This window comes from Salvia hispanica, chromosome 2, assembly GCF_023119035.1.
Source record: "Salvia hispanica cultivar TCC Black 2014 chromosome 2, UniMelb_Shisp_WGS_1.0, whole genome shotgun sequence".
Taxonomy (NCBI): Eukaryota; Viridiplantae; Streptophyta; class Magnoliopsida; order Lamiales; family Lamiaceae; genus Salvia; species Salvia hispanica.
The window spans coordinates 17564078-17590694 of NC_062966.1; the positions used below are offsets into that span (position 1 = coordinate 17564078).

General features: G+C 36.3%; 3 protein-coding genes across 8 annotated transcripts; 1 reads left to right on the top strand and 2 right to left on the bottom strand.

Moving 5' to 3' along the window:
* Nucleotides 1-1399: 1399 nt before the first annotated feature.
* LOC125205447 (bromodomain-containing protein 4) lies at nt 1400-8372 on the bottom strand. 6 transcript variants are annotated; one of them, XR_007173756.1, is made up of 14 exons: nt 7971-8371; nt 7007-7055; nt 6118-6498; nt 5310-5683; nt 5046-5234; nt 4684-4878; nt 4184-4258; nt 4044-4110; nt 2824-3883; nt 2678-2734; nt 2234-2308; nt 1743-2079; nt 1607-1651; nt 1400-1516 (listed from the first exon to the last, which is right to left on the bottom strand). XR_007173756.1 is itself a non-coding variant. In XM_048104382.1 (13 exons), the coding sequence occupies exons 1-12, from the start codon at nt 8322-8324 to the stop codon at nt 2010-2012; spliced, it is 2946 nt and encodes a 981-aa protein (XP_047960339.1). In that variant the 5' UTR covers nt 8325-8372; the 3' UTR covers nt 1533-1923; nt 2007-2009. The 6 variants fall into 6 exon arrangements, 3 of the variants coding, with proteins under 3 accessions (XP_047960339.1, XP_047960341.1, XP_047960338.1); XR_007173757.1 differs by lacking the exon at nt 1607-1651; XR_007173755.1 differs by having other exon boundaries at nt 1400-1651.
* A 287-nt stretch (nt 8373-8659) lies between these two features.
* Nucleotides 8660-15128, bottom strand: LOC125203502 (ABC transporter B family member 26, chloroplastic). Its single transcript, XM_048101856.1, has 18 exons — nt 14286-15128; nt 13755-13882; nt 13505-13547; nt 13197-13241; nt 12978-13100; nt 12800-12903; nt 12414-12468; nt 12259-12329; nt 11814-11916; nt 11132-11342; nt 10442-10515; nt 10246-10302; nt 9941-10015; nt 9783-9857; nt 9421-9702; nt 9285-9349; nt 9156-9216; nt 8660-9078 (listed from the first exon to the last, which is right to left on the bottom strand). Exons 1-18 carry the CDS (start codon nt 14727-14729, stop codon nt 8998-9000), a joined length of 2097 nt encoding a protein of 698 aa, XP_047957813.1. The 5' UTR covers nt 14730-15128; the 3' UTR covers nt 8660-8997.
* A 99-nt stretch (nt 15129-15227) lies between these two features.
* Nucleotides 15228-17218, top strand: LOC125203503. Its single transcript, XM_048101858.1, has 4 exons — nt 15228-15792; nt 16362-16514; nt 16599-16804; nt 16900-17218. Exons 1-4 carry the CDS (start codon nt 15310-15312, stop codon nt 17105-17107), a joined length of 1050 nt encoding a protein of 349 aa, XP_047957815.1. The 5' UTR covers nt 15228-15309; the 3' UTR covers nt 17108-17218.
* The last annotated feature ends 9399 nt before the right edge of the window (nt 17219-26617 follow it).

The following is a 26617-nucleotide window of genomic DNA, read 5'->3' on the forward strand; positions in this document are numbered from 1 at the left end:
TCGGTTGCATGTGACTTTGTACCAACTTATTAGCATGCATTTTTGTGCCACTAATTTTTCAAAGCAAATGCACGAATTCTTAAATTTCTTTTAATTTCACCTAAAACATTTATGCTCTTTTACTTTCACCCGAGACAAATAATGACATATAGATATGTACATGAACCACAGTCCACACTATATAGATATGCATATGAATCACACGAGTATGTAGATTTATGATTTTCTGTATTTTAGGCATAATATATATTTCCTACTCTAATTATGATTTGTTTCCTTAAAATATTAGTATTTCCTTAGGGTATGTTTCCTATGTTGACTAGGATTAGGGTTCTCACATTGTAATCAGTATCCAAAAGTTATACTATTGAAATCTCTAGCTTGACGAGTATGGCTCGAGGGAGAGAAATCAAGATGAGTATCAACGTGGAGACCGTTGTCAAGAAGTTTGATGGATCTGACTTTATCTTTTGGAAGATGCAAATTGAGGATTACCTGTATGACAAAGATTTGTATCAACCCTTAAAATCTAAACCCAAAAAGATGGAACAAGAAGAGTGGGAGTTGTTGGACAGAAAAGCTATGAGCGCAATTCGTTTGTTGTTGTCCAAGGATGTGGCATATCACACGATTACAGCAAGGTCGACGAAGGAGGTCATGAAGATCTTGGAAGAGATGTATCAGAGACCATCCACATCAAATAAGGTACATCTGATAAGGCGATTGTTTGATTTGAGAATGTTAGAGAGAACGCCCGTTCAACAATATTTGAACGAGTTCAACATGATTAATGTGCAACTGAACATGGTTGATGTCAAATTCGATGACGAGATTCTTGGCCTTATTTTACTATCGTCTCTGCCAGACAGTTGTGTCCGCGCAATAACAGACAGTTGGGTCCGCGCAATGACAGGAGTAAGTGTCGAAGAGTCAAAACTAACTTTTGATAAGGTAAGGGATCTGATGATTGGCGAAGAAATTTGCCGAAGAGAATCGAGATCTTCTGCTTCAAGGCAAACACTAAATACAGAACAAATTGGTAGATCGAAGAGAACAATTGGTAGATCGAAGAGACTGTAGGATATGGAAAAGGAAAGAAAATCAAATTACAAAGCAATTTGCAAGTCATCTAAACTACATCTGCACTTAACACTAACATAGCTCTTAGGATTTAGGTTTTCATTAGGTTACATACTGTTTTTAGAGAAATGTAAATTTAGTATTTCAATTGTTGTACACACATCCATTCCATGATTCAAGAAACTTTTTCGACATGCTCCAATGTTTACACATTGTAACGTTGAGAAGTTTTGACAATAAACTAAAAATGACTTGCTGAAATTCTGTTAAAAGGATTAGTTCATCATGTGACGCAATAAGTATTAGCCAGGGCTTTAAATAAGTGAACACAAGAAATATATTGCTGGACTAGACAAGTTTTTATGTCAATATTTGTAGATAAAACCGATGTAAGAATGTGCCGAAAAGGTATTGTGCAGTCGAGATTCTACATATTCTACATACAAAGTGAAGAACGCATAAGAAGTTTGATTACATTGAAGGAATAAGGCAGCAGCTAATACTACAGCTTAAAAAAAGGTTGAACCTGCATCAAAACCATGAGCATTGACTCGGAAGCTGTGTATCACAGCTGATTTGATGGACATCAACCAACAAAATCAAGACCAGCGGGTAATCCAATTATATAATAGAAACTGATACTAGACAACAGGTAATAGTACCATAACACCATTTGAAACATGCGTCTATGTCCAGAAAATGCTGAATGGTGGCTTTACAGCATCATGTCGCCGTCTCCACATAGCAACCCCTGCAGACGTATCTTGACTTCTTCCAAGATAGTAATCAATTCCCACCCAATCAAAGGTTGTGAGCTGATATCTTTGCTTCTCCACACTGTTCCTGTGTGTGACTTCATATCATCATTCATGGTGGCAGGATATGGCTTGGCATGGAGATAAGTCGGGCTTCACCCAGTTTCAAACCTACTATCGTCGGCGGTGCACAGGCGATCTGGATCTTGATCTTGATGGCGACAGTGATGGTGATCTTTTCCCCCTGAAATTGCAAATCATTATGTTCATACCAATGCAACAGTAAATGTCAATGCTGTAAACAACACTTTTCACCTGAGTTGCAGACTGCTGAGTTGATGGATGGACAAGTCTCATAAATAATTACAGAATACAACTAAAACGGATTAGAGTGGTACCTGGTACTCTCAAGAGAAGAGTAGGGAGAATTCCTGCGCTTAGAATGCTTGCTATGGGGTGACCGCGAAACTTGTCTAGAAGGAAACATTACATACTAAGCCAGTGAGAATAGAACATAAGATTTACTTGTCTAATTTCTAGCTCAAGACAGACTCCAGCCATAGATCTAAACAAAGCTCATGCCTTCACATTACCAAAATCTCTTTTTAGGCTAGAGATTGTAACAGCAGCAAGAGATGTTAACAATTTGTCAGAAATAAAATCAAGTCAATATGCTGAGAAGAGGTCATAATGAGGGACAGAGACAGACCAATAAAAATTCAAGGAAAATAAAAGTATGTACCCTGAAAGGATTAAAATATTTCCCAACACAAAAATCAGGAAATATAGATGGTATAATGTACATGAAGACTGGTTAGAGTAAACTTTTGGGGTAGAGGTACCTTTTTCTTGTCCTGGTGGGCAATGGAGATTTATGTCTTCTCGAGTGATGTAATTTCCTGGACACCAAATTACATTATATATGCATCACAACAAAGTATGTGGAGATTATTAACAAGATGATAATAATTTCTCTCAGAAAAAACACCTTCTAGAATCATCTGATGACTCATCACTCGACTCATTTGCACGACTATCCAAGGAGTTATCCTTGGTCCCTCTATCCCTGGCACCAACTGAAGATGACCGGCGCCGTTTATGCCTACTGGGTTCAGTACCACTTTTATGTCTAGATCGTTCTTTTCTGTCATCCCCTGTTCTCTCTTTCCTTTTCCCATCATTGTCTTTTTTACTACTACTTCTTTTATCTTTGTGTGCCTCAACTGTCCCTTCCTTGTCATCGGAAGAAGAGGGCCGCCTCCTTGGTTCATTGTTAATTGCTTTTTCATCAGTCTTACCTTTCTCCTTCACTTTATCTTTGAAATTATCATGATGGTCATTCCTACCAGCTCTTGCTCGCCTTTCTTCATGTCTTCTATGTTCTTCATCTCCCTTCTTATCCAATCTACCCTTAGAACTTTCTGATTTTTTTTGCTCTTTCTTCATTGAGCTTCTTTTGTTTTCAAGCTCATCATTTTTATCAGATCCGCTCCGGGTATTTTGGGTACGGGAATCATTGTTCATCCACCTTTGAGCTTCAAAATTCCCATCTGGTATTTCATCTCTCTCAACAGCCTTTTCAGTCAAATAGTTGCTCGATATAGAAGTATCATAACCATGCTGGTACTCATTCTCTACAGTGCCAGACAATCTCTTAGAGGAATGCAGACTATTATCTGATGCAAATTCTTTAGCAGCCATATTATCATTTGGCAGATTTTCAGCAGCACTAGCTGGAACATTTCTTTGTTCCGGGGAACCACTGTTCTCAATGACAGGATTAGAGTCCAAAAGCTTGCTCTGTTGCATGGAGCCATCCTTTAAATTTGGCTTGCCTGGATTCTGTATCTCATCTTCCTCATCCGAGGCATAATTACCCAGCCCCAGTATATCTCCAGCGGAACCAGAAGTAGATCTTTCACTAGCATCCTCATTGTCACTTCCCTTGGCCTTGGTTGGGATCAGAATCTTGGCAGAGGCCTTGGGTGTTGAAACTGGTGGAGCAGAAGGCAATAAGTGGTGTTTTGACAAGTCACCATCTCGATTAACTACACAAATGAAAAGGACATAAGGAACTTTATCATGCAAATAGAAAATATGAAAAAGCATCGAGTTATTCTTCTAAAACTATCCTATCAAAAATAATGTAAAAACATGGCATATGGAATCAATTTAATATGGAAAGACTGTCCACTTGTAGTCAGCCACCTTCAACTGAGGGACCATCTTCTTTCAGAACTTTGGTAGCTATTTCATCAAACAGATCATCAGTAACCTGCCATATACCATATTGTCAAAACATGCTTCGAAGGAAAAATGAACTTTAATAGAAATGGACCATCTGGAACCTTCAGAAGAACATCAGTCAGAACACGCTTTATCTCCTGGTTAATAGCTGCAGTTCTAGCAACTTCAACCTCATCCTACAAAGAGGAAGAAGTATTAGCATCAATCTGGAACTCATTTTTGCTTTTTGATATCCCTTTGCCCCACTCAAAGTGACACATTTCTAAAAATGGAATCACCACTCTCTCTGCTACTTTATTTTCGTTGGACCTAACACACTTAAACAACACTACATAAAATCCCTTGCTGAAAAAGAAATGCTTCGCTTTGAATGGCACGGAGTAATATATTGATACTCAAGCTATTAAAAACTTATAAATCACATAGTGGGATTGGTAGTGACTGGGACATAGCAAAGACTTCAAACAAATTTTCATTGATAAATAGACACGAGTGTATAGTGCAATTTAAAACTCAGAGAGGAGGTAGAACATAGATACAATGGAATATATGGCCATCCATCAACCAGAGAACTCTGAGTCAACATGTAGAGAGGGGATACCTCATCTTCATCTTCTGTTGATGAATCGTTGCTTTTGTGGTCTGATTGATCTCCCTTCCTAGAAGGCTTATCGTTATCATCATCATCATTCATGAATTGTGATTCCTCCTTGGGAAAATTCAGGGCAGAACTTGTACTCGTGATAACAGCCTTGTTCTTAATGATTTCTTCCCTAAGCCAGTTAGGTACGGATGCCTATGATACAAAACAAATATCTCTAAGTGACTGGACTAGTTGTTAAACTCAAGCTGACATGTTAATCAGGAAAGAGAAAAATTATATTGTTATTAACAATTTGTTATGATTATCTAATCTACTATCATAGAAGGTTATAGTTCCTAACAACATATGGTGATACTCACCTTTTTAGGACGGTCAGCTGAACCAAAAGCATCTCCTGAAAATGTTGTGGGATGAGGTGTTACTCCTGCACCAACCCCAAAAACACCACTACCTACCATTGGAACAGTAGGCTGGAAACCAGGACCAGGAGGAAATATTGGAGCAGTATGTCCAGATACTGGAGAAGGCATAGCTATTGGATGATCAACCTTAAAGAAGCCAAATGACATTAGTAAGTGTAGTGAGGATATAAATTACAACCATATGCAGGCTCAATGTAAAACCTGTGACCCTAATGGCATTGCCGGAGGTGGCGGAGGATAAGCAGCCCCAGGTGCAGCATGAGGAGGCCACGCATAGTTTGAAGACATAGCCACAGTAGGATCTCCACCTCTAACAGAAACGCTGGAAGAGTGCGCATAGTTGGGTTGGACATGCGTCTCAGGATCACGATTGTAATGTGGTGCAAAATTCAGTGGTTGATCGCTCATGTCAGTTACAGACTCAGTTGGCTGGCTATGAAGTACATGATGAGGTTCCTCCATCCATCTGCCAGTTGTGGGCGGCATATGATGAAAATGATGTGGCGGAAAAGAAGCAACTGGAGTAGATGAAGAGCTATTGAGCTTTTCGTATCTATCCACAGCCTCCACATTACCTGCAATAAAAAAACAAGTAAGGAACGTTTTTCATAATAATAGAAAATTTTGATAACAGTAAATGCCTGATTTCAATTTGAGATTTATAAAGCCAATACCCTGATAGTTCTGTTGCCGTCCTATTTTTTTATCCACTTGATAGTGGATAGTACTACTAACAATTTCATGTCTTTACCTAAACATTCAAGTATGCCTACAACGTCTTCCCAGACTATACTGAGGATCCTAATGAATGGCTATAATCACTGTCTAGGAGTAGCACACCCTTCCCAACTTAAGCTGTTTAGTTGTTGCTTTTCTCTACCTCATGCATGTCTAAGATTTGAAAGTGCAATGGTATACTTCACATGCTTGTTCGAAGCGTATAAAGCAAGGAGAATCAATAGCTTAGCACAGATTCACAGCATAACAGATATACTAATTAAGTTTTTACCTGCAACAGAAGAATAACTAGAAGGTACCTCCTGCTGATGGACTAGTGGACTTATAGGTGATTTTTCTTGTGGAGGGAAAGGTGGAATTGAATCTCCAGATGTGCCTCCATCTCTAGCCGGAAATGGAGCGTGTACATCTACACCTGTCCTGTTTGACGACCCCATTGAAACTGGGAATTGATGATAGTTTGATGCTGGAGCTACTGGCACATGCCCATCAAGAAATTGTTGAGGATATTTCTCGTGGAAATGATTTTGCTCTTCTGGTCTTCCACCTGGTCCAAAATGTGATGGAGTGTGTTGATTGTCCGAGGCAGATTTAGCAGCAGCCCATGCCTTAGCTCTAGCTGCCCAGTCTTCTTCATTGTTATTAGCTGCATCTTTAGATACGATTTAAATTAGCAGACTCACAAAGAAAGATGCTAATCAAACATTTCAGCTGATCAGAACTCCAAGCGGGATTAGAGGTGAATGGGAAAAAAATTGTGTAAAAAATCGATATTTTCCCCAACATAAGAATTGGATTGCGTCTAAGATATAAAAGCTTGAGAATGAGTTTCCAGAAGAGTAGATCCAAAAGTGAGTGGTAGACATTAGCTGATTCCGATCGTACAAAACTAACATCAGTTCCTAGAATTATGCTCCACTTTAGCCATATTTTGAAATCAGAAAATTAACTAGGTATTAATGTGTTTTATTGGTCGTGATCAAGTTTGAACTTTATAGTTTGGTCATATAATAATTCAGAAAGAACCCTGCAACTGCAATGATACAAATTTTCTTTGAAGAAAGTTCCGTGCAAGACCAAAAAGAAACACTTATAGTTCTTAGCCTAAAGCATAAAGGAACAAAAAATTCCAAGCAAAAGATAGCATATCCTGGACTAACTTGGGTATTGCCAATTTTGATGATGACTCCAACCGCCACTTCCCCAGTCCTACAATAATAACCAGGCAATGTTAAAAATCACATATGTGGTCCGAGAATGTTCATCGAGATCAATCATAATAAATAAGCTAGAAAATGAAATAGATGAGCAGAAAATTACCTGCTGTAAACAAAAGTGACAATGGGCACTTTATCACTCGATAAATATTTAAAGAAATTGAAAATGCCCGAATTAAAGGTTATAGCAGTTATTTTCAGTGCATTAATACAAATGTTAGACAACAGAGATAGTAGTCTTTTCTGTTCGCAGAAGGTTAACGCAAATTAATTGTACTAAATAACCACTCAACAAAATCCTGTCAGATAATCAAAATTTTACATTACAATGACCTCCAAATGGATTATTAGAATATTTGATATCACCATTATCTCATCATTTCATTACCATTAAAAAGCAACCAGTTCATGGATGTTCTCATTTATTTTCTTTACAACTCAGAAAATAGTTGGTTTATTAGCAGACGTAGCATCAGCTATAGGATTGAAATTACATGACCTCAATCAATAATCAATTTTCTAAGATGAGTCGGAGTCATCATACATCCTTATAATTTCAGAACTGAGGTTATGAGGCTCTTTTCATATTCTTCCAAAATAATTTGCATTCAGCCACTATACGATGAAAATGAAAGTAGAAACAATTTTAGTAGATAAAGGTAAACAAATAATACAATTACAATGACATATTACTCTCATCCCGTTCAATTGTAACAAAAAATCATATGGAAAGCGCATAAATGCTTGCACATATATTCAATATCCTCAAAGCCAATTCATGGACTTCAAACGCACTATAAAACCTAGTTCAATCATTAAACAAAGCCGGAGACAACACGCTAGACATGTCTATTAGAAAAAATAGTCAAATCATTTTTCTCAAAATCAAATCGAATACGAAAGATACCTGAGGGTAGGACTGAGAAGCGTGAGGCGGTCTAGGCGGAAGCTGGGGCGGAGGCGGATAGTGAGGGTGGGCAGGGTAATGCGGAGGCTGATGCGTCTGATAGGGATGCTGAGCGTATTGAGGATGGTCAGATGACTGAGGCGGCGGCGGCCACTGCGGAGGAGGAGGGGAAGGGGAGTGTTGTGTTTGGGGCTGGTATTGAAATTGGGTAGGGGGATAGGGCCACGGATGATTGGATTGGGGGGGAGGGAGTGGTGGTCTTTGGAACGGATCCGCCGCGGGCGGTGGCGGAGGCGGAGGCGGAGGCGGTGGCGGGGGATGCCTCATGTAGCCGTGGGGCTGCTGGTAGTCCATGTCCAATTTTTGACGCGAGTTTGATTTGGGTTTTAAGGGTTTTATCTTTGTAACTGGATTTCTATTATGGCACTTCCATTCATAGAATATAGAATAGTCGACCCCGATTTGGCAGACAAGGAGGGAAATAGTATTACTACAATTTTCTTACAAATTTCTAATTTCATTAAAAAATTTATTTACTTTTGAGGGAATGGTCAATTTTTTAAAGCAATATATTTTCATTTTATTAGTAGTATTTAAGTTGGTTCGAAAATTACTCCATCAAGTTTAAACGTGTTTACATCATCTCCAATTTCTAACTATATATTCACCTCAAATAAAAAAATTACCGATGAAACACGACAAATTCAATATTGCTTAAAATCTTGAAATGCTCAACCAGTCAACCTCCTCTGATGGAAACAGAGGTCAAATGAATAGATGAAAAACATCATAACTTCCTTTGATTTCAACGGAAGGAAGTCGAGCAAAAGAATACACTTTCTTTGTATCTCAAACCCCATTTATAAAGATTTGAGGTGCTCAAGGTTTCCTCTTCAGTGGCGCTACTAGATATGGTCAATATTTCCTCTTCAGCCAGCCAGCGACAGTAATATGGTCGTCTGTACACGAGTTTGGTCGTCCTACTCTGTTTTCGTATAAGATCTATAGGGAGTATAGATCTACAAGATCAGGCAACTGCATCCGCCTGTCTTCTTATCAATCGTGCGTACAAACCATCTTTCATTAGGAGATCCGTGTGGTCGCCCATCTGAATATTCGAAGAATTGCAATACTCAGACTAACTGCAAGCAATTGCCTGTCTCAAATAGCGTTAAAACATCGTACCTCAACGATTTTACCACTATCCATTACAATTATCCTGTCTGCGCTTTGGATTGTCGATAGTCTGCAAAAAAGGTTCATCAGAATAGGGGAAACTGTAGGAAATCCACTTGCAAAGGCGTGCAAACTCACCTGTGTGCGATCACAAAAACTGTCCTCTTATTTTGCATCTCGGTTTTTGCAGTGCGAAGAACACCCTGTTGACAATGCCAAAATCAGCAAAGCAAGATTGTGTATTATGGATATGTATATGTCTAACTTTGTCTACCTTAACATTGTGTTCGCTTTCTGCATCTAGAGCACTCGTAGCTTCATCCATGATCAGAATGCTCGGGTCTCTAAGGATGGCCCTAGCAATAGCAATACGCTGCTTCTGTCCTCCGCTGAGCAAATCATCATCAACTAGGGTTTGGTAGCCATTCGGCAGGGCTAGTATAAAATCATGAGCAAAAGCCTGCTTGGCAGCCAATTCCACATCCTGCTGAGTAACAGCTCGAGGGCATCCATACTTTATATTTGAACTTACATCCATGCGGAAGAGTCGGGGCTCCTACATATTTACAATATATATATATACAATTAAATAATTCTGCTTGCATTTAACTTTTAGTAGAAAACAAGGTGTAGTACCTGTCCCACATATCCGACCCTTTCTCTTAACCACTTAACATTCAGTGATTTCATTGGGTGGCCATCAACAAGTATCTGAAGTTGGAAATAAGAACGACACTAAAACGTGCATATCATAAAAAATAGAATATGGATGAGACAGACTAAAATGTTTTTACCTCCCCATTTGTTGGTTCATATAGACGGAGCAAAAGGTTCACTACGGTGCTCTTCCCACTACCACTCAGGCCAACCTGAAAACTTTGAAGCATTACACAGCATTCGAGCCCAAAATTCATTATTTTGATGTAAAAGACAAATACTGATTGGGAAAATAACAGTTTGGTAATGCCATTGTGATGTCACTTGATACAAACTGAAACAGAACTGTACTGAACATGCTAAAGATGAGAAGAAAAACATCCAAAAAATTCCTGTATATCGCACACCATAACACAAATGAAACAATAAGAAACGAACTTACAATGGCAATTACTTCCCCAGGATGAACTGTCAAGTTGAAGTTTTGCAGTATAGACAACTGTGGAAAGGATAACAAGATATTAGCAGCATGTAGAGAGTTCGAGGCAAATGAGGCGTGCTACTGCAAAGCATTCTATGTCATAGTTTGGATTTTAGAATTTTATAACAATATATAAGGTCAATGATGCGAAGCTTACCGAAGGCCTAGAAGGATAGTGGAAGGACACATCCACAAACTCAATCCGTCCTATCAACTTTTGTAGCCTTAAGCCTGTATATATTAGAGCAAAAATCCAAGTAAATGCTATTGACCTATATATCTGACATGAAAACAATGGAGAATGTGTAGTTTGTGAGACGTCTAAAGGAGTTCTTACGGATGATATCTTTCTCTATCTTAAAGGCTAAAGTTAGGAGCAGGTGACACTAATGTTCATGTTTTCGAGTAGGGGTGTAAACTGAGAATCTCACCAGTAACTTCAGAAAGTAACACAAATCCTCCAAGAACGTTGATTTTTCTGTTTTTGAGACATCCCAGGTATTATGCATTACATTAGCACAAAGCCAACCAAAGTCCAAATATTGACTTTATAAGGTTAATATAAGTTTGTGCAGCGTGATAAAAATATATCGATGGACTTAATCCTCAAGTCACCGTCTATTAAGAAACTATGCACTCTATGCATCTGCTCCACTATTCACTGATTAGGAAATGCCTAGATCCTCATTCAAACTACTAAATGTTGAGCTCTGCATTATAATTACACTTCTGCACAGTCAGTGTGTAGTGCCAATTCAAACGAAACAGTGCATAAAAGGTAAAACAAAATAAAATTCTAAAACTAAATGGAAAGTTGAATACTCATGCTTTAAGAGAAAGTACATGCCTTTTGCAGTAAACTGATCGCTGGGTGAAAGATCTATCAGGTGAAAAACTTTTTCACTTGCTCCAATAGACTGCATCAAATTTGATAAATTATCCCCGACCCACCATGTGGAATAGATTAGCCATTCACTGTATAAAATGAACTTTGTCAGTTGCTCCGCTGTAATTTGACCGCTCAGAATGGACATTCCTCCTATCACCACAGCAATGACCTGCAACATGACACAGGAAAACTTACGTCAAATGTACTAGCCCAAATGATATCTACTATGATGATCCAAATATAATATTCATATCAAATACAATTGACTAACTCAAATGCTACATCAGAACCTTATTACTTTATAATCATAAAGATATACCGTATATCTTATAGGAGAGAAACCAACAATCTACAACAATAAAATGGAAACCCACAAGCTACAACAATAAAATGGAAACTTCAAAGGAGTTAAGAAAAGATAAACCAATAAAACTTCATTCATCAAAGACATTTTCAAGAGTCGGCCCAAAGTCAGAAAGGGACTTAAGATATACGACACATGAACTAAGAAGTGGTGGAAAAAGATGTATGGAAGTTCAAGATGAATATAGAAAAGGAAACGTTTGGACTTTAATTGAGATTGAACACTGAGCCAAAATGCTGAAAATTACATTTATATTATCTGTGAAATTGTCTAAACCTGAGTTGCATGGTATAGAGTGTTGAAGCCGAAGTTCCAGAACCCGTAAGCTGCACTCTGTCGCAAGTTTATGCCAGCTAATTTCTCCAGCCAACTTTCGTACCTAGTCACCAAGATAATGAAAGATTGGGGAACTTATTAATTTCAAAGCAGATATTATTGCATTGCATTACATTACATATGTGTTGATAACCAAAAGAAAAAAATGAATCCAGAATAACTAATTTACCAACTGTTATTAGTCCTTCATTTTCACAATCACATAAACACCCTTTTTAATTTACCCCCCCCTCTAAATTTACCCCATTTACTACAATTGTGACTTTTGACATTGGACAGAAAATGATGACACTGATTAAGACTCCCAACAAAATTTGACTTAGTTAAGAATAGGATTACAAAGATGCATTCGAGAATGAAGAAAATCTATAATAAAGATATTTACCTTCCAAGTTCTTGTTGCTCTGTCCCATATACCCGAACAGTTCTCATCAAAGAGAATGTCTCTTGGGCAACCTATATCATTCCAAAGAAATTCATATACCATGAGAACTTTAGTGCATGGCTGTGGACCCAGAAAAAAAAATATTTGTGTTTTACATTATTGGCTGAAGCAGTAATCTCTTGAGTTAACTTGGCCGATTTCTTTTGGTACCTATACAAGAGAGAGAACAATTTAAATCATATGGAAGTAAAAGAGATCAAAACGTGGGCTCCTAAATAAAAGAGTAACTTTTGTCAAGAGTTAAAAATCCTATGATCTGAAGAAACCAGCTACAAATCCAATAACAAGGCCATATCTCAGACCCATCCCAATATCAAGAAAATTCCATAACCTACTACTGCATCTAGGAGAATATAGCTGAAGGCTAGAACTTGTTACCAGAGCAAATTTATTATAAATTGACGAGAAATATAACTATATCCCAAGAGAATTTAGATAAAGTATCTGATGTATATAATAAAAGGATGCAGAAGATACTTACTGGCCATATATCAGCATAATAGTTGAGAGGGAGATGCAGATGCCCAATACACATAGTCCAAGTGGCAACGACAAAACCAATAAGTAGATCAAAGCACCTGAACCCTACAGAGGGTAGTAATGAGATCCTCAGATTAAAGACTAACTGTACTAAGCGTTTCTATGTAAAACAGACAAACCTGAAGAACATTGCGCAGTATCAGATTCAGGTCATTTCCTATCACACGTGATACTTGTTGGCAATCCGAACCAAGCCTACTTGTCAAATCACCAACTGTTTCAGAGTCAAAAAAAGATATGTCCTACAAAGGATATATTCAAAAAATCAAATGATGATGTCAACATGCAAATTAGGTTTAATGCTGTGTAAATGAATTTATTTAAAGCTAAATATGGACCTGCAGAAGTAGAGTTGAGTATAGTCTTTCCCTCAATCGTTTGACCTGGACAACATAAATTATACTATGTAATCAATATAACTAGATTAGAACGAGGACATTGACAAAATGAGGAACTAAAAATCTTAGTGGAGTAATAGAAGGGGTGCATGTCCATTCTTTACATTTGGTTTCCATCAACAATTTGGAAAGTTTCCTCTTGCTTAGTAGGAGTAATACATTTATATAACATTCATAAAAAAAAAAGCAACAAAGTTTCCTGTAGAATAGAAGCTGTAGAAAGATAAAATACAGTTGAGGGAACTCACAAGCATCAAATTAGCAATGCCGAACAAGCAACCACGCACACCACTACAAGTATAAGCCAGAAAAGGAGGTATTAGTTTAGATATCAGTCCAGAAAAGGGTGCAGCACTTTTGCTACAGAAGATATATAATTATGTTGTGTTGTGGAGTTTATACAATTGCCCTATATGCTATGAAGAAAAAAGGACATTTAACAAGGTGAGAGCAAGTATCTAATGAAGAAGGGAGCTTATGACCGTAAACGATCTTAACCTGCATATTGCTGCAGTGATGCACAGCATAACTAAGAGACGCAGATTTCGATGGAACAGGGCAATGGTGCTACTTTGCGCAGAAAATATCGACGCAGTCAGATAATGTGGGATCGATATCTCTGAAAGCTGAGCCAAAACAACAAAATTCAGCAACGATAAAACTTCTGCAAATTAGACACAATGTCGAAGGTAATGGAACAACACAACAGTTGTAACTTGGCACGTATACAATACGTATAGAAAACAAGTAAATTTCAAAACCTTAATGATTATAGCATTCTTATATCAACTACACAAATAAGCAAAGGGGAAACTTGCCACTCTTAACTGTTTAATTCCATCTAAGCAACAGAGAACACTGCATAAGCAACTCATTCGAGTACCAAAACAACGAACAAGTTCAACTCGATTTCAAGGCCTAAGGCACTAACTCACCCACCTAACATCCACAGCTTAAGCACATATCTTTGTAATGACACTTAGCAAAACAGTCGTTCATTGAAAACATAATATACTAGATTGCACATACTGCTGTGATGACGAGTGTAACAAAAGCGGTAAATATAACCCATCGATCCTCCGCTATCAAGTCCCACATTTTCTTCAGTGCCCGAAAAACAGTCACGGGTTTCGCCACCATTACATCTCCAATATCCTCCGTCGGAAGCCTCCACCAATCCCCACCGGGAAAGATTTCCCGCGCAAACTTGACCCATTTCTTCAGCTTCTCAGTCAATTCAATTTTCTCACCGCCGGCGGAAGGAACCCCATCTTCTTTGGTGATTGGGTACCCGTTTACAGAAGCTGATTTCACAGAAGAAATGTGGCGGAATCTTCTACTAGAGGCGAAGCGCTTAAATTGGGGTTTTTCTTGATTAAGATTTTGATTTAAGGAATGAGTCTTGGTTAAAAACTTCCTCCGTTGGACGGGGAACGGATGGAGGAGTTGGGAGTTGCAGAGAGACAGAGCCATGACTGAATTTCGATCAGAAATTACAAGTGGGAAAATAGTCCTCCAATAAATGGAACGATTTCTGGTATTAAATTTAATCAAAGATGAATTTGTGTGGATACGTTGCCTTGCGGTGACAACGCACCACACAATGGCAACAGGTAGAGACAAAAGTCAAGGAAAAGAATGAAATGAAGCAATGCCTCGAGTGCACGCTGAGAATTAAGTAATGTACATATCAGTATTTGATGTAGGAATTTAAATTAAATCGTGTTGGAGAAATTTAGCGTGATCCTGAAATTGTATAGGGCGGCGAATGTGAGTAGACTTGAAATTACCAGAAAGTTTTTAACTTTTAACCATAGAGACGGTGAATCTCCGTGTCTGAGCAGCCACCACACGGCATCTCACAGCGCCACGCCTCTCTTTTTGTTCTGGACGTTATTGCCCCTGTGATCCCAAGCAAACTCGCGCTGCCAGCGAGCCCTTTTCCGTCCTTGGCCCTGAAATATCTCCTCCATATTTTTCCAGCAGAAATCTTCTCCCATCAGAAAGCAACACAGATAAATCTCAAAACTTCCTTCCTCTCGACGCCGCTGGCATGGCCGTAGTGCTCGGAAACGTCTCTCCATTCCTGGACCTCTCCACGACCGCGCTCCCCGATCGCCGGCCCAGGCCACTCCCCTCCGACGCAGTATTGAACCTCTTCAGGAAGGATCTCCACCAGAACCCCAATTTCCACGCGGCCTTTGAATCGGTGTTCGATCACAGAGAAAAGCACGTGAACAAGCGGAAATCGAACCAATCCAAGGTGAATGAGGTGGAATACGAGAATTCGAGCGACGACGAGAACGGCAACGGCAACGGCTTAGGGGACGAGCTCGAAGACGACGGCGGTTTCGACTGGGAGAAAGAGATGAGGAGGAGGGTTAAGGAGATCGAAGAAATGAGAGAGTTGGAGAAAAAGGCCGAGGAGCTGCAGTACCAAGTTGATCAAGAGTATGGCGAGGGCGATAGTAATGGCGAACCGGATGAGGAGACTGAAGAGCAGAAGCGGATGAGAGTGAAGAAGGAACTTGAAAAGGTTCGATTTTGCGTTATCCTTTGTTTCAATTTTTCTTAAAACCTTGCCAATTCTTTCTTTACAAATACTTCATGTAGTTTCTTCTTCAGATTTCAATGCTGGAACTTTCATCTTACTGGTTTCATTAGATTAGGGCATAGAAAGGATGATTATAGATGATATTAACTTGAAAGAAGAATTTAGAGGCCTTTTGTTTTACTTGAAAGTCACTTGTGAATAAACTATGTTATTAAAATGGAAGTCTTGTGTTATTCTATTTGCTGTACAATCTAATTTTTTATTGTCTAAAGGGAGCAATGGATAGATGGAAGAATCTTGGATGAATAGAGTATTATTCTATTTGTTATACAATCGAATTGTTTATTATCTAAAAGGAGCAATGGATGAGAATGAAGTAGAATAATCAGCTCATAGTTATCATCTTTCTGTATAATATTATTACTTCAGTCAATTTCTGTTTTCTCTTCTCTAAATACAGCAGCTAAATACTAGTGCACATTACCTTAGTAAAATGTACTTTAGTTGCCTTTATGTTACAATAGCTTTGAATTGGATGTATATTATTAAAGGTAGCAAGGGAGCAAGCAGAAAGAAGGAAAACAGCTCAGTTAATGTTTGATTTGGGTCAGAAGGCATACGGAAGGGGTATGTATGGGCGCGCCATCGAGTTTCTTGAAGGCGCCCTCACAATCATCCCTCGACCTACTCTGTTTGGCGGTGAGGTTGGTAATGCTCTCTATATAGCATCCAACTTCAGATTTTCCACCACATTTCATAAACTAACTTTCCTTGGTTCTCATCATCAGATACAAATATGGTTAGCTATGGCTTACGAGGCTAATAACCGCCACGCAGACTGCATTGACCTGTACCAGCAATTGGAAAAGAGACATCCCAGTGTCAGCATCCGACGCCAGGCTGCAGAGCTGCGCTACATACTGCAAGCGCCTAAGCTCAAGATATCGCAGGAGGAGATGGTAACAATCCCACTCATAGGTTCTACTTATGATAGGTAAGCCTTTTTATTCATGAAAATTTCACTTGAAATATTCTCGGATTATCTGATATACATGAGCCTGTGATTGCTTTTGACTGCATTACTATCAGTTATGCGGCAACTTGGAGTGATAAAAACAAAGACAGGGATGAAAGGATGAGTGGTTCAACGAGTAATCAGCTTCCATCAGACAAGGACTATTTGGCGGATTTCATGGTGTGGAAACCGCCCGTTGGCCTGGAGAAGAACAGTGCTTTCTGGGTTTCTTTAACTTTGTGGATAGGTCTTGTTGGCGCCGCTCTTCTTCTGCAAAGATGAAGCCTTATATATTTTGTACAGATACCATTCTTGTATTACTGTTTCACTGTATCTGTATGTATACGTGATTTGTTACTCTAAGTTTGTAATATAGTGGAATTTATGCTTTTATGTTACGTTTGTTCATATACTTGTACACCCTTCAGCTTTCAATTTTTTTTTTTACTTCATTACTAATAGTACTATTTGTAATGGACCAAAACATAATGTCAGGGCTAGAACCTTACATACTTAATTCTAAGGCGAAAATATTCAATGGTCTAGACACACCATGTGGCATGATAACGTGGTGTGTCCCACTAATTAGAATTTGACAAATGTAAGTAGTAGAAATATAGAAATTTCCCTAAGGTATCTAATTCTTATAAATAGAATAACATTTGAAATTTAAAAACTTTACAAATTACATTGTATACTATTAATACACATATATATAATACTTGTATTTCATCTTTTTTTCATTATCTATTGACATTATTTTAGGTAATTTATTTAAAATTTGATTATAGACTATTGTCTCTCTTTTTTTCATTTTATAGTATATACATGTGAACGCATTATATATAGTATGGGCATGTTTGATAAGTTAGTAATACCAAGATAGAGAATTATATATGAACATTTCTAATTGTTTGATATCATAGTTAAGCTTAACTCAAAGCCCAATATAAGACCAGGGCCCTATCTAATCTTACCAAAATTATAACATTAACCTTGTTTATGTATCCCACCAATTTGTCAAGTTAAGCCATGTTATTAATATACAATACAAATTTAGATAATTTCTTTTCTATCAAACAAAACGGAAAAAAAATATATCTTGACATGAAGCCCGTATTTCTTATCTTGTTTTACATATCTTCTCATATCCCATCCTTTGTATCAAACGAGTCCCATAGGATAATATGTATCTCAAAAATCACAATACGTTAACGTAAATTAACTATTTTCCATTTTGTATTTATACATGAAATTTTTTTTAAAATATAATGATAAACTAAATCATAATTAATCATGTTAGTACTATAAGCATGAAATTAAAAATATTTATATAATTTTATTTTACCATTACACGAAAAAAAAATTACTCAGTATTGTATGTATCTCAAATAATCACGATACATTAACCGAAATTTAGTAGGAGTACTATTTTTTATTTTATATGTATATTTGAAAAAATACAAATAAAAATATAACAATAAACTAAGTAAATCATAATTAATCGTACCAGAACAATAGGCATGAAATTGAAAATATTTATATAATTTTGTTTTACCATTACAAAAAATAAAAAATACGTAGTGTATAGGGGTGTAAATCCGGGTACCCGCGGGTATCCAAACCCGAAAATTCGGGTAACCCGAACCCGAAATCTAAAAAATATCATACCCAATACTCGATCCGTATGTGAATTCGGGTACCCTAATACCCGATGCGGGTACCCAAACCCAACTAATTGGGTACCCATAAACCCAGAATTATTATATTTAAAATTTATTCTTTTATAAATTAAATTATGATGAGAATAGAAATTATTAAAAATAACACAATACTTACTATTTATTGACAATAATTCTATATTATATAAAATAGACATAGACATTAGACAAATAGACACTACTTAATTTTAAAATAATTTTTTTTTTTGGTATAATTTGAAACATAAAAGAGATTAAAATAATTTTTTAAAGACATTAAATGAACATCTAAATAAAATGAAGAAAGAATAACTAATTAAATATATACTATTTTCAAAAAATAACAAGTAAGAACATAAATAATGCAACATGAACCGAACAGGAATGTAAAGAAGTATTAAATCTACATGTGATTAAATAAAATTACCACAGATTTACCCTATGGGCCATGGGTCCTATACTAAATAAAAATATTTATCACAAATACATAATTAATCGTGTATTGGTCGGGTACCCTAATACGAGTTTCGGGTACCCTAAACCCGAAAAATTCTAACATTAACTACCCAAACCCAAACCCAAACCCAAACCCAAACCCAAACCCATACCCGAACCCATAATTTCGGATTTCGGGTACCCAAAACCCGTCGGATATTGGAACTGGGTCGGGAATACCTGAAACCCGCGGATTAAATTTTCCGGCCTAGTAGTGTATATAAATTAGTTTTACAGTAATGTGAATATATAATGAAAAAATGAAATATATTACTATTATTATTGCTATTGTATGTATTAATAGTTTATATTGTTGTAATTTAGAAAGTTTTTATATTTGAGGATTTCATTCTTTTATAAGAACTAGATACTTTATATCGTGAAATTTCTATATTTCTACTACTTACATTTGTCAAGTTCTAATTAGTGGGACACACCACGTCATCATGCCACATGATGTGTCTAGATCACTGAATATTTTCGCGGAAATTACACCTCAACACATGCTAATTGTCAAAAATTTTAATATGGAAATTATGAATATCCCAATATAACTTCCATAACCATATCACCCATGCAAAATATATTTACGCAATCTTTTTATGATTTACATCTTCCGTCTTCTTCAAAACAATTAAAAAAATTCTTCATTTGCAATCAATAAATTTCAAAGGAATACCATTTTTTATGCACACATAGATGTATATATATGTTCGTTTACATGTATTCTTATTAATACCGGCTACATATTTATTTTAATTATTTATCTAAATGTTCTTTTATTTTATTACATAATTATGTATAATAGAATGAACTAAACTTTAGTCTTCTCAAGTAAAATTATATTTTGATCATCTTATTATTATTAACTGCCTTTATATTTTAACATGGCATATAAATCAAATACTTAGCTATAAAATAGTGACAAATATATACAAGTAAAATATTTAAAAAAAAACTAAGTTATATGACAATATTTATTCTGTTCAATGCTATCAATTAAAGAAAAAATATTCCCGTGAAACGTGATTAGACTCTATTATGTGTGTTCATATATATATACATTAAAATTATATATTACATATATAATGAAATAATTTCATAGTTTACAATTGCAGTAATTATTTTGTCAGTTGATGGAAAGATAATGGGAGATTTAATGCGTATATATATTATATATGGGTGTATATATGGTTCTGCATAGTATTATATATGGAATACTCATAATTTCCATATTAAAAATTTTGACAATTAGCATGGGGTATATCTTTTTTACTTCTAGTGTAAAACTTAGGTTCCATATTTGTATTGCACTTTTTTTAAAATCCGACTTTGGGAGAGACGCATTAAGGTCATGCGTCTCCGTTTAATGAAACGCACGAGCGTCATGCGTTTTAGGGTAAGACGCAAAGAGATCATGCGTCTTTGAATTTTTTTGAATTTTTTTTTTTAATTAGAAGACGCATAAGCGTCATGCGTCTTAGGGTAAGACGCATAAGCATCATGCGTCTCTTCGTCGAATTAAAACAGACGCGAGCAGAGGCAGAAGCTTCATTTTGCGCAAGAGAGGGAAAGGGCAGGCGATTTTCCGGCAATTTTGCGGCGATTCTCGCCGATTTTCGGCCATTTCCTCTTATCTTTCGGTAAGTTTTGTTCAATCTTTCGTTGTTTATTACATAACATTAGGGTTTCTAATGCCAAACTTGTCAAATTTACTAAATTAGGGTTTATAGAAAAAAATTGTCTCTAATTGTTATTATGTTGTATATTTTTTAATGCAGAAATGATGCCAGTATTTGTGAGTTTGTATTGGGGTGGTAGAATAGTTCAACTTCCTCAAGTGGGTATTGGTTATGATCCACCTTGTGCGAGAGGCTCTATCGTATTGAATTCATGTGTCTCATTCTCTGAATTAGTTGCAATGATATGTGCTAAGATAAGAATAGATATGAATCAACATTCCATTGAAATATCATGGAGGCATTGTCTCTATGGTACCGGTATGAGTTACATATGTACTGGGGTTGATAGTGATGACAGTGTGATGTTTATGTTCAATGAGGCTCAAAATTCTACTCGTCATATTGAATTATTTATTGAGTATTCGCCTTTAAGAAATGTAGAAATCCCACCAATTGTTGATTACGGTGTTGGATCATCTACGAGGGTTGAATATATGTGCTTTGATTGTGGTATGAATGAGCAAGCAGATGTTGTTGATGCTACTGATGTTGGAATGAATAATCAGGCTCAGATTGGCTTGGGAAAATGAGGGGACGACTCCACTGTGATTGATACTCCTGGCTTGGATAGAAAGACCACTGAGGTGGGTCATACTCGGGATTCATAGGCGCTGGTTGCACATACTCAGGATGCGGCTGCGACAACCTAATCTGTTGCGTGTTACCGTGTCCACCAACTCGAACACCCCTCACCCCAGGATGTGGATGTGGTACAGTCCTTCGTCTGTCAGGGATGACCACATCTTGGCATTGGGAAGCCGGGTACTCCATGACATCGGCGTGGTTCGTAGACTGAAGGGTGCGCCTAACAATTTCTTGAATCTATCGCACTCTTGGGTCTATCTCTTGATCAGTAGTCAAATGCCAAACTTGCTGAAAACCCTCAACCTATATAAAAAAAAAAATCATACAAATATCAATACGAAACAAACTATAACACATGAAAGCATATAGTTTAATATAACAAACTTACAAATATTCTTAAGTCAGAAGCTGTCTCGTTCATCCCAACAGTGGACTGTACCCCAGCTTGAGTTAGGTACGTCACCGTAATCCTGTTATACCACGCCATGTATCCCGGACTCAGTGGAATGTTATTGTACATCGTTGCGCCCCCTAAGGTTGCCTCGAACCTTTCATATCTCATGTCCCATTCCCCAATATAGAACTGACGGACTTCTTTTCAATTAGTTCCTTTCTTACCACGCCGATTATTTTTTTCCAAATGATCAGCTTCTTTGAGAATCCTATCCACGGATTGAGGTATCTCCTGGTACTGATTGAATTGTCTGCGCACTTGTCCTGTGATATTCCCAACTCAAAGCATGCATCATTTTGCATGACCGCATATTTGTGCTACTATTTTGGGACAGGGTCATTTATTACCAAGCTTTGTAGTACAAATGATATAAATATGTTAGATGAAATATAGTAATATGTATATATATTACATGTTAGTTTTGAAAAAATGAATTATGCAGTATGCAATCATCTAATTTCATTATAAAGTGTATGAATATAGGTATATGCAGATAAATATAAAACTAGTCATATACCTTGATAAATGTGAAAGAAAATAAAAAGGGAATTTCCTAGTAATGACATGTGGTTAGAAACGTGTCTCATAGTTGCTTCGCTTAGTGATTAGTGTATCTTATAAGAAAGTTTAGGATATTAAATATTTTACTATTAAGGTTAGATGGTGAATTTATTTAAAATAGTAGAGTTTCTTTAGAAAAAAAAGAGAAGGAAGAAAAGAAAACGAGGTATAAAATTCTTCTCAAGGTTAGCAATCTAAATTTTTGAAGGTGATTAACACTCCTAGTCTTAAATAATTATTGTGGAAGTATATAAGTTAGTCTTAGGGAATTTGTAGGATCATATTTATAAATATATACACTATATATATGAACATGTGTAGTTGGTAGAATAAATTGTTTAAATGCAATTGGAATAAGATATATGTACACGTATAGTGATTCAAGTAGATATAAAATATAAATAGATTTAATAAGTATTAAATATAAAAATAGTCATGATATAATTTAGTGGTATTAGAAAGAAATTAAATAAAAGAATGAGAATAGTCGATATTTTCATAAGCTATTATTTATACAAATATGTATATTAAGTTACTTTCTTTCTCACAAAGACACATGTAGGCCACGTGTATAATTTTTGGAGTGCTACTTGCGTAAGTCGGTTTATCTAATGCTAGTGTGTGTAAGTGTTACAATTGTTAATGAAAAAAAAAAGAGAGGAAGGGGGAGGAATATAGAAAGAAAAGAAACGAGAGGAAAGAAAATGGAATTTCTGGTATAAAATAGTCTTAGTCTCCTCCTTATACATGCGCACATAAGCTGAATGGAAAAGAGAAACAAGTACTTGAATAAGTTACAGGATCAATCTTAAACAAGATCAAGTGTTATAAATCGAGAAACAGGAACAAGTGCTCCATCAGATTATCTATTTTAATCAGGTGTGTATAAATCACACTGTTAATTTTATATATTTTATGTGCTTTTTAGCTAGGAGTTATATAAAGTAAATAATTTGAGACTTTGATATAATTATGTGTTATTTGATATAGATGGTGGAATATGGTATGGATATGTGAAATGAATTATATGATAGAAATATGTGATTAGTGCAATTGATATGTTCGCATATGGTTTTGGAATTATTTGAATCATTGGATTAAAGAGGATCTGTGAATGGACCTACGGGTCATATATACAATGGCAATGGACCTTCGGGTCATATATATATATATATATATATATATATATATATATATATATATATATATATATATATATACAATGAGACCTACGGGCCATATAGACAATGGCAATGGACCTTCGGGTCATATATATATGTACAATGGCAATGAGACCTTCGGGTCATGATACAATGGAATCCCGGGCAGATGTCAGGCTTGACTTGTCACAGAATAATAAACTGAACAAAGTGGCATATGCATATGTACATGAAATTGATTCTAACATTTGTTGGTTATTGTTACATATATTGGTTAAAGAATATATTGATATCTGGGACGTGGAATTAAGGGTAAGGTTTATATACACTGAGTTGTAGCTCATATAAACCACTAAAATCTTTTAGGAATAAGATATCAGTGAAATTATTCGTTGACATGGGTCGTAAGAACTCCATGTTATCAAGGTCGGCGGCTGACGCATTTTGGCAACCTTCTCCTCCTCGTCATTTTTTGCATGTAGATAAATGTATAATATATAGAGTGGTGAAAGGGTCCCACCACGATTTAGAATGTTTTGAAATATGTACTTGATAAATGTTGGTTTTTGAGCTTATATAATATGTGTGTGTTATTTACTTGACATGTGGATTGTTTATTTTAAATTTTGAATTTATTTTTGGTAAGTGCATAAGTCACAATAGTTGGGGTGTTACAGTTTAGGTGGTATCAGAGCGGGGATAGCATCCCGCTGGGACATAGCATTCAAGCATATCGTATGATACATTTTGGTTATAAGTTTCGTTTGCATTTGCATTATCATGAACATGTGTCACTGAGGAGAGAATGGTCGGCCGCCCTGCATCATCAATTAATTATAGAAACATCTCATATACATGTTTCATGGGATTTCCAGTAAATACCTAGACTTTTAGAACAAAGAGTACATGGACCAATGATGAGGTAAAAAGGTAGAAAATTTAAAGAGCTCGGAAAAGTAGAAGTTGTTGATTTTATGGGACTAATCTAACTGAGGCTGGGATATAGTTAAAAGTGATAGAACCGGTGTTCAATTAGATGAGTTGTATGTTAGAAGAAGGTTTTGATTATAGGGTATCTCTTCTTTGAAGCTATACTTACTCTTGGTGGGAATCAGTCCCACAACCTATGATACAACCTCTGGTATTCTGGTATTCAGTTCAGACAATTTTTCTAGAGAACTCAATGCTAAATATATGCAAAAAAGTGTATTGTGATAAGAAGCAGAGAAGGTTTTATGTTTGTTGATTATGAGCTGACATTATTTCAATATACACGGTTTTGTAGAGAACGTATTGCGAGTTAATTCGATTGGGCTGCCAGTGGATATTGATTCTCTTGTTCATACACAAGTTTTGATATTATTATGGGTATAGATTGGTTTTCACTTCATCGAACCAAGGTAGTTTGTCAAGTAAAAGAAATGGTAATATAATCATCGAGACGGAATCGAGTGATATTCTACAGTAATCAATATATTGTTCCAGGTTTTCTTATATTATCTAGATTGGCTTTTTGATTTATTGGAAGTGCAGATTTATCTGGATTTGCACCTTATCAGGAGACATATTTTTCTATCGAACATTGCATTTATTTTTATTTCTACTTATCAACCGTATTCGTTAAAGTTTCAAGAATTTAAGAATCAGTTATAAGAGTTGTATGGTAGGAGATTTATATGACCAGGTGTTTCATCTTGGAGTGCACCAGTTATCATATTTGAAGAAGAAAGACTGCACATTGCGACTTTATATACACTTTTGGAAGTCGAATCAAGTGACAATGAAGAATAAATATCTATTACTGAGAATAGAAGACTTATTTTGATCAATTTCAAGGTATGCAAGTATTTTCGAATGCTGATTTTCGATCAAGATACCATCAGTTGAAGATAGCTAAAGAGGTTATTGCAAAGACATCATTTCGAACTCAATACAATCATTACATTGATGAACAGATTCTCTCAACCATTACTCGAGGTTAGTAGTTCGTTTTATTGGAGACTTGCTTGTATATTCATGAATTATAGATGAGCATCTTAATCACTTACAGTCAGTATTTCATGTACGACGAGATGAACTCTATTGCTAAGTTGAGTAAAAGTGAGTTTTTGCTAGTACATGTGGTATTGTTGGGACACGTGGTGTCAGGTTTTGGAATAAAAGTGGATCTACAGAAGATTGAACTGGTTGTCAATTGGAAATTTTTCTTGATTATTATTCAATTGATAATGAAGTTAGTACGACATAATTCTTCTATTATATGGAGTGAAGCATATCAAAAGAGTTTTAATGAGTGGAAGCATCGATTGAATATGTCACCTATTTTGCTTATATCCGCAGGTACAAGATATTATGTTATTTATAGTGATGCATTGAAACATGGATTTGGTTATCTTTTGACTTAATGGAAAGTTTATTGCTTATGCGGCGTAACAATCGCAAGTACATGAAGTTTCTTATTCTGTTCAAAATCTGTTATTAGCGACATTATTTTTCTTTGAAGATTTGTCATCATTATATGCAGTAATGCTTATATGGTATTCTAGTATCTTATATATGGTATTCTAGTACTTTATATAATGACAGAGATCCGCGATTTACTATCTCAGTCTTGATACAGTCTTTTTGTGAGTTTCACTCTAAAAGGAGTCGTGCAATTCGAGCAAAAAGGTAAGTTGAGAAAACCAAATTAATTTCATAATAAATTTATAAATTAAGAAAAAAAAAGACAGTCACCTGCCCAGGTTTAATCAAAGATATTTGATCACGGTAATGCTCAACCGAAAATCTAGGAGCATTTCCTATGTGCGTAGTTCCTTTCCACCTATAAATAAAATTGATGTAAAAAGCCGTTATCCCAAGATACATAAACAAATAAATGTGTAAATACATACCTGGCGCCACATGGCGTATATGGCTCGTGCACGAGTGCTCCTATGAACGACGGCCTCAATGTGGGCATTCTTTCCCACGCCCATAGCTGCAGAAGTATCATAGGCCCACCCAACTCTTTCCTCTGATCTATGGAAGCCCCACACAGATAATGATACAGGTACGACAAAGCCGCACTACCCCAACTAATATTCTGCACTTCG

Excerpts from the sequence above, each read along its gene's own strand:
- LOC125205447 (XM_048104382.1), bottom strand. The coding sequence starts at position 8,324 with ATGGACTACCAGCAGCCCCACGGCTACATGAGGCATCCCCCGCCACCG. Across the intron at positions 7,056-7,970 it reads CTTCTCAGTCCTACCCTCAG|GACTGGGGAAGTGGCGGTTG; the intron begins GTATCTTTCGTA and ends TTATTATTGTAG. Across the intron at positions 4,111-4,183 it reads TGACTGATGTTCTTCTGAAG|GTTACTGATGATCTGTTTGA; the intron begins GTTCCAGATGGT and ends GGTATATGGCAG.
- LOC125203502 (XM_048101856.1), bottom strand. The coding sequence starts at position 14,729 with ATGGCTCTGTCTCTCTGCAACTCCCAACTCCTCCATCCGTTCCCCGTC. Across the intron at positions 13,101-13,196 it reads ACTCAACTCTACTTCTGCAG|GACATATCTTTTTTTGACTC; the intron begins GTCCATATTTAG and ends TATCCTTTGTAG. Across the intron at positions 9,858-9,940 it reads ATGAACCAACAAATGGGGAG|ATACTTGTTGATGGCCACCC; the intron begins GTAAAAACATTT and ends TTCCAACTTCAG.
- LOC125203503 (XM_048101858.1), top strand. The coding sequence starts at position 15,310 with ATGGCCGTAGTGCTCGGAAACGTCTCTCCATTCCTGGACCTCTCCACG. Across the intron at positions 16,515-16,598 it reads CTACTCTGTTTGGCGGTGAG|ATACAAATATGGTTAGCTAT; the intron begins GTTGGTAATGCT and ends TCTCATCATCAG. Across the intron at positions 16,805-16,899 it reads ATAGGTTCTACTTATGATAG|TTATGCGGCAACTTGGAGTG; the intron begins GTAAGCCTTTTT and ends CATTACTATCAG.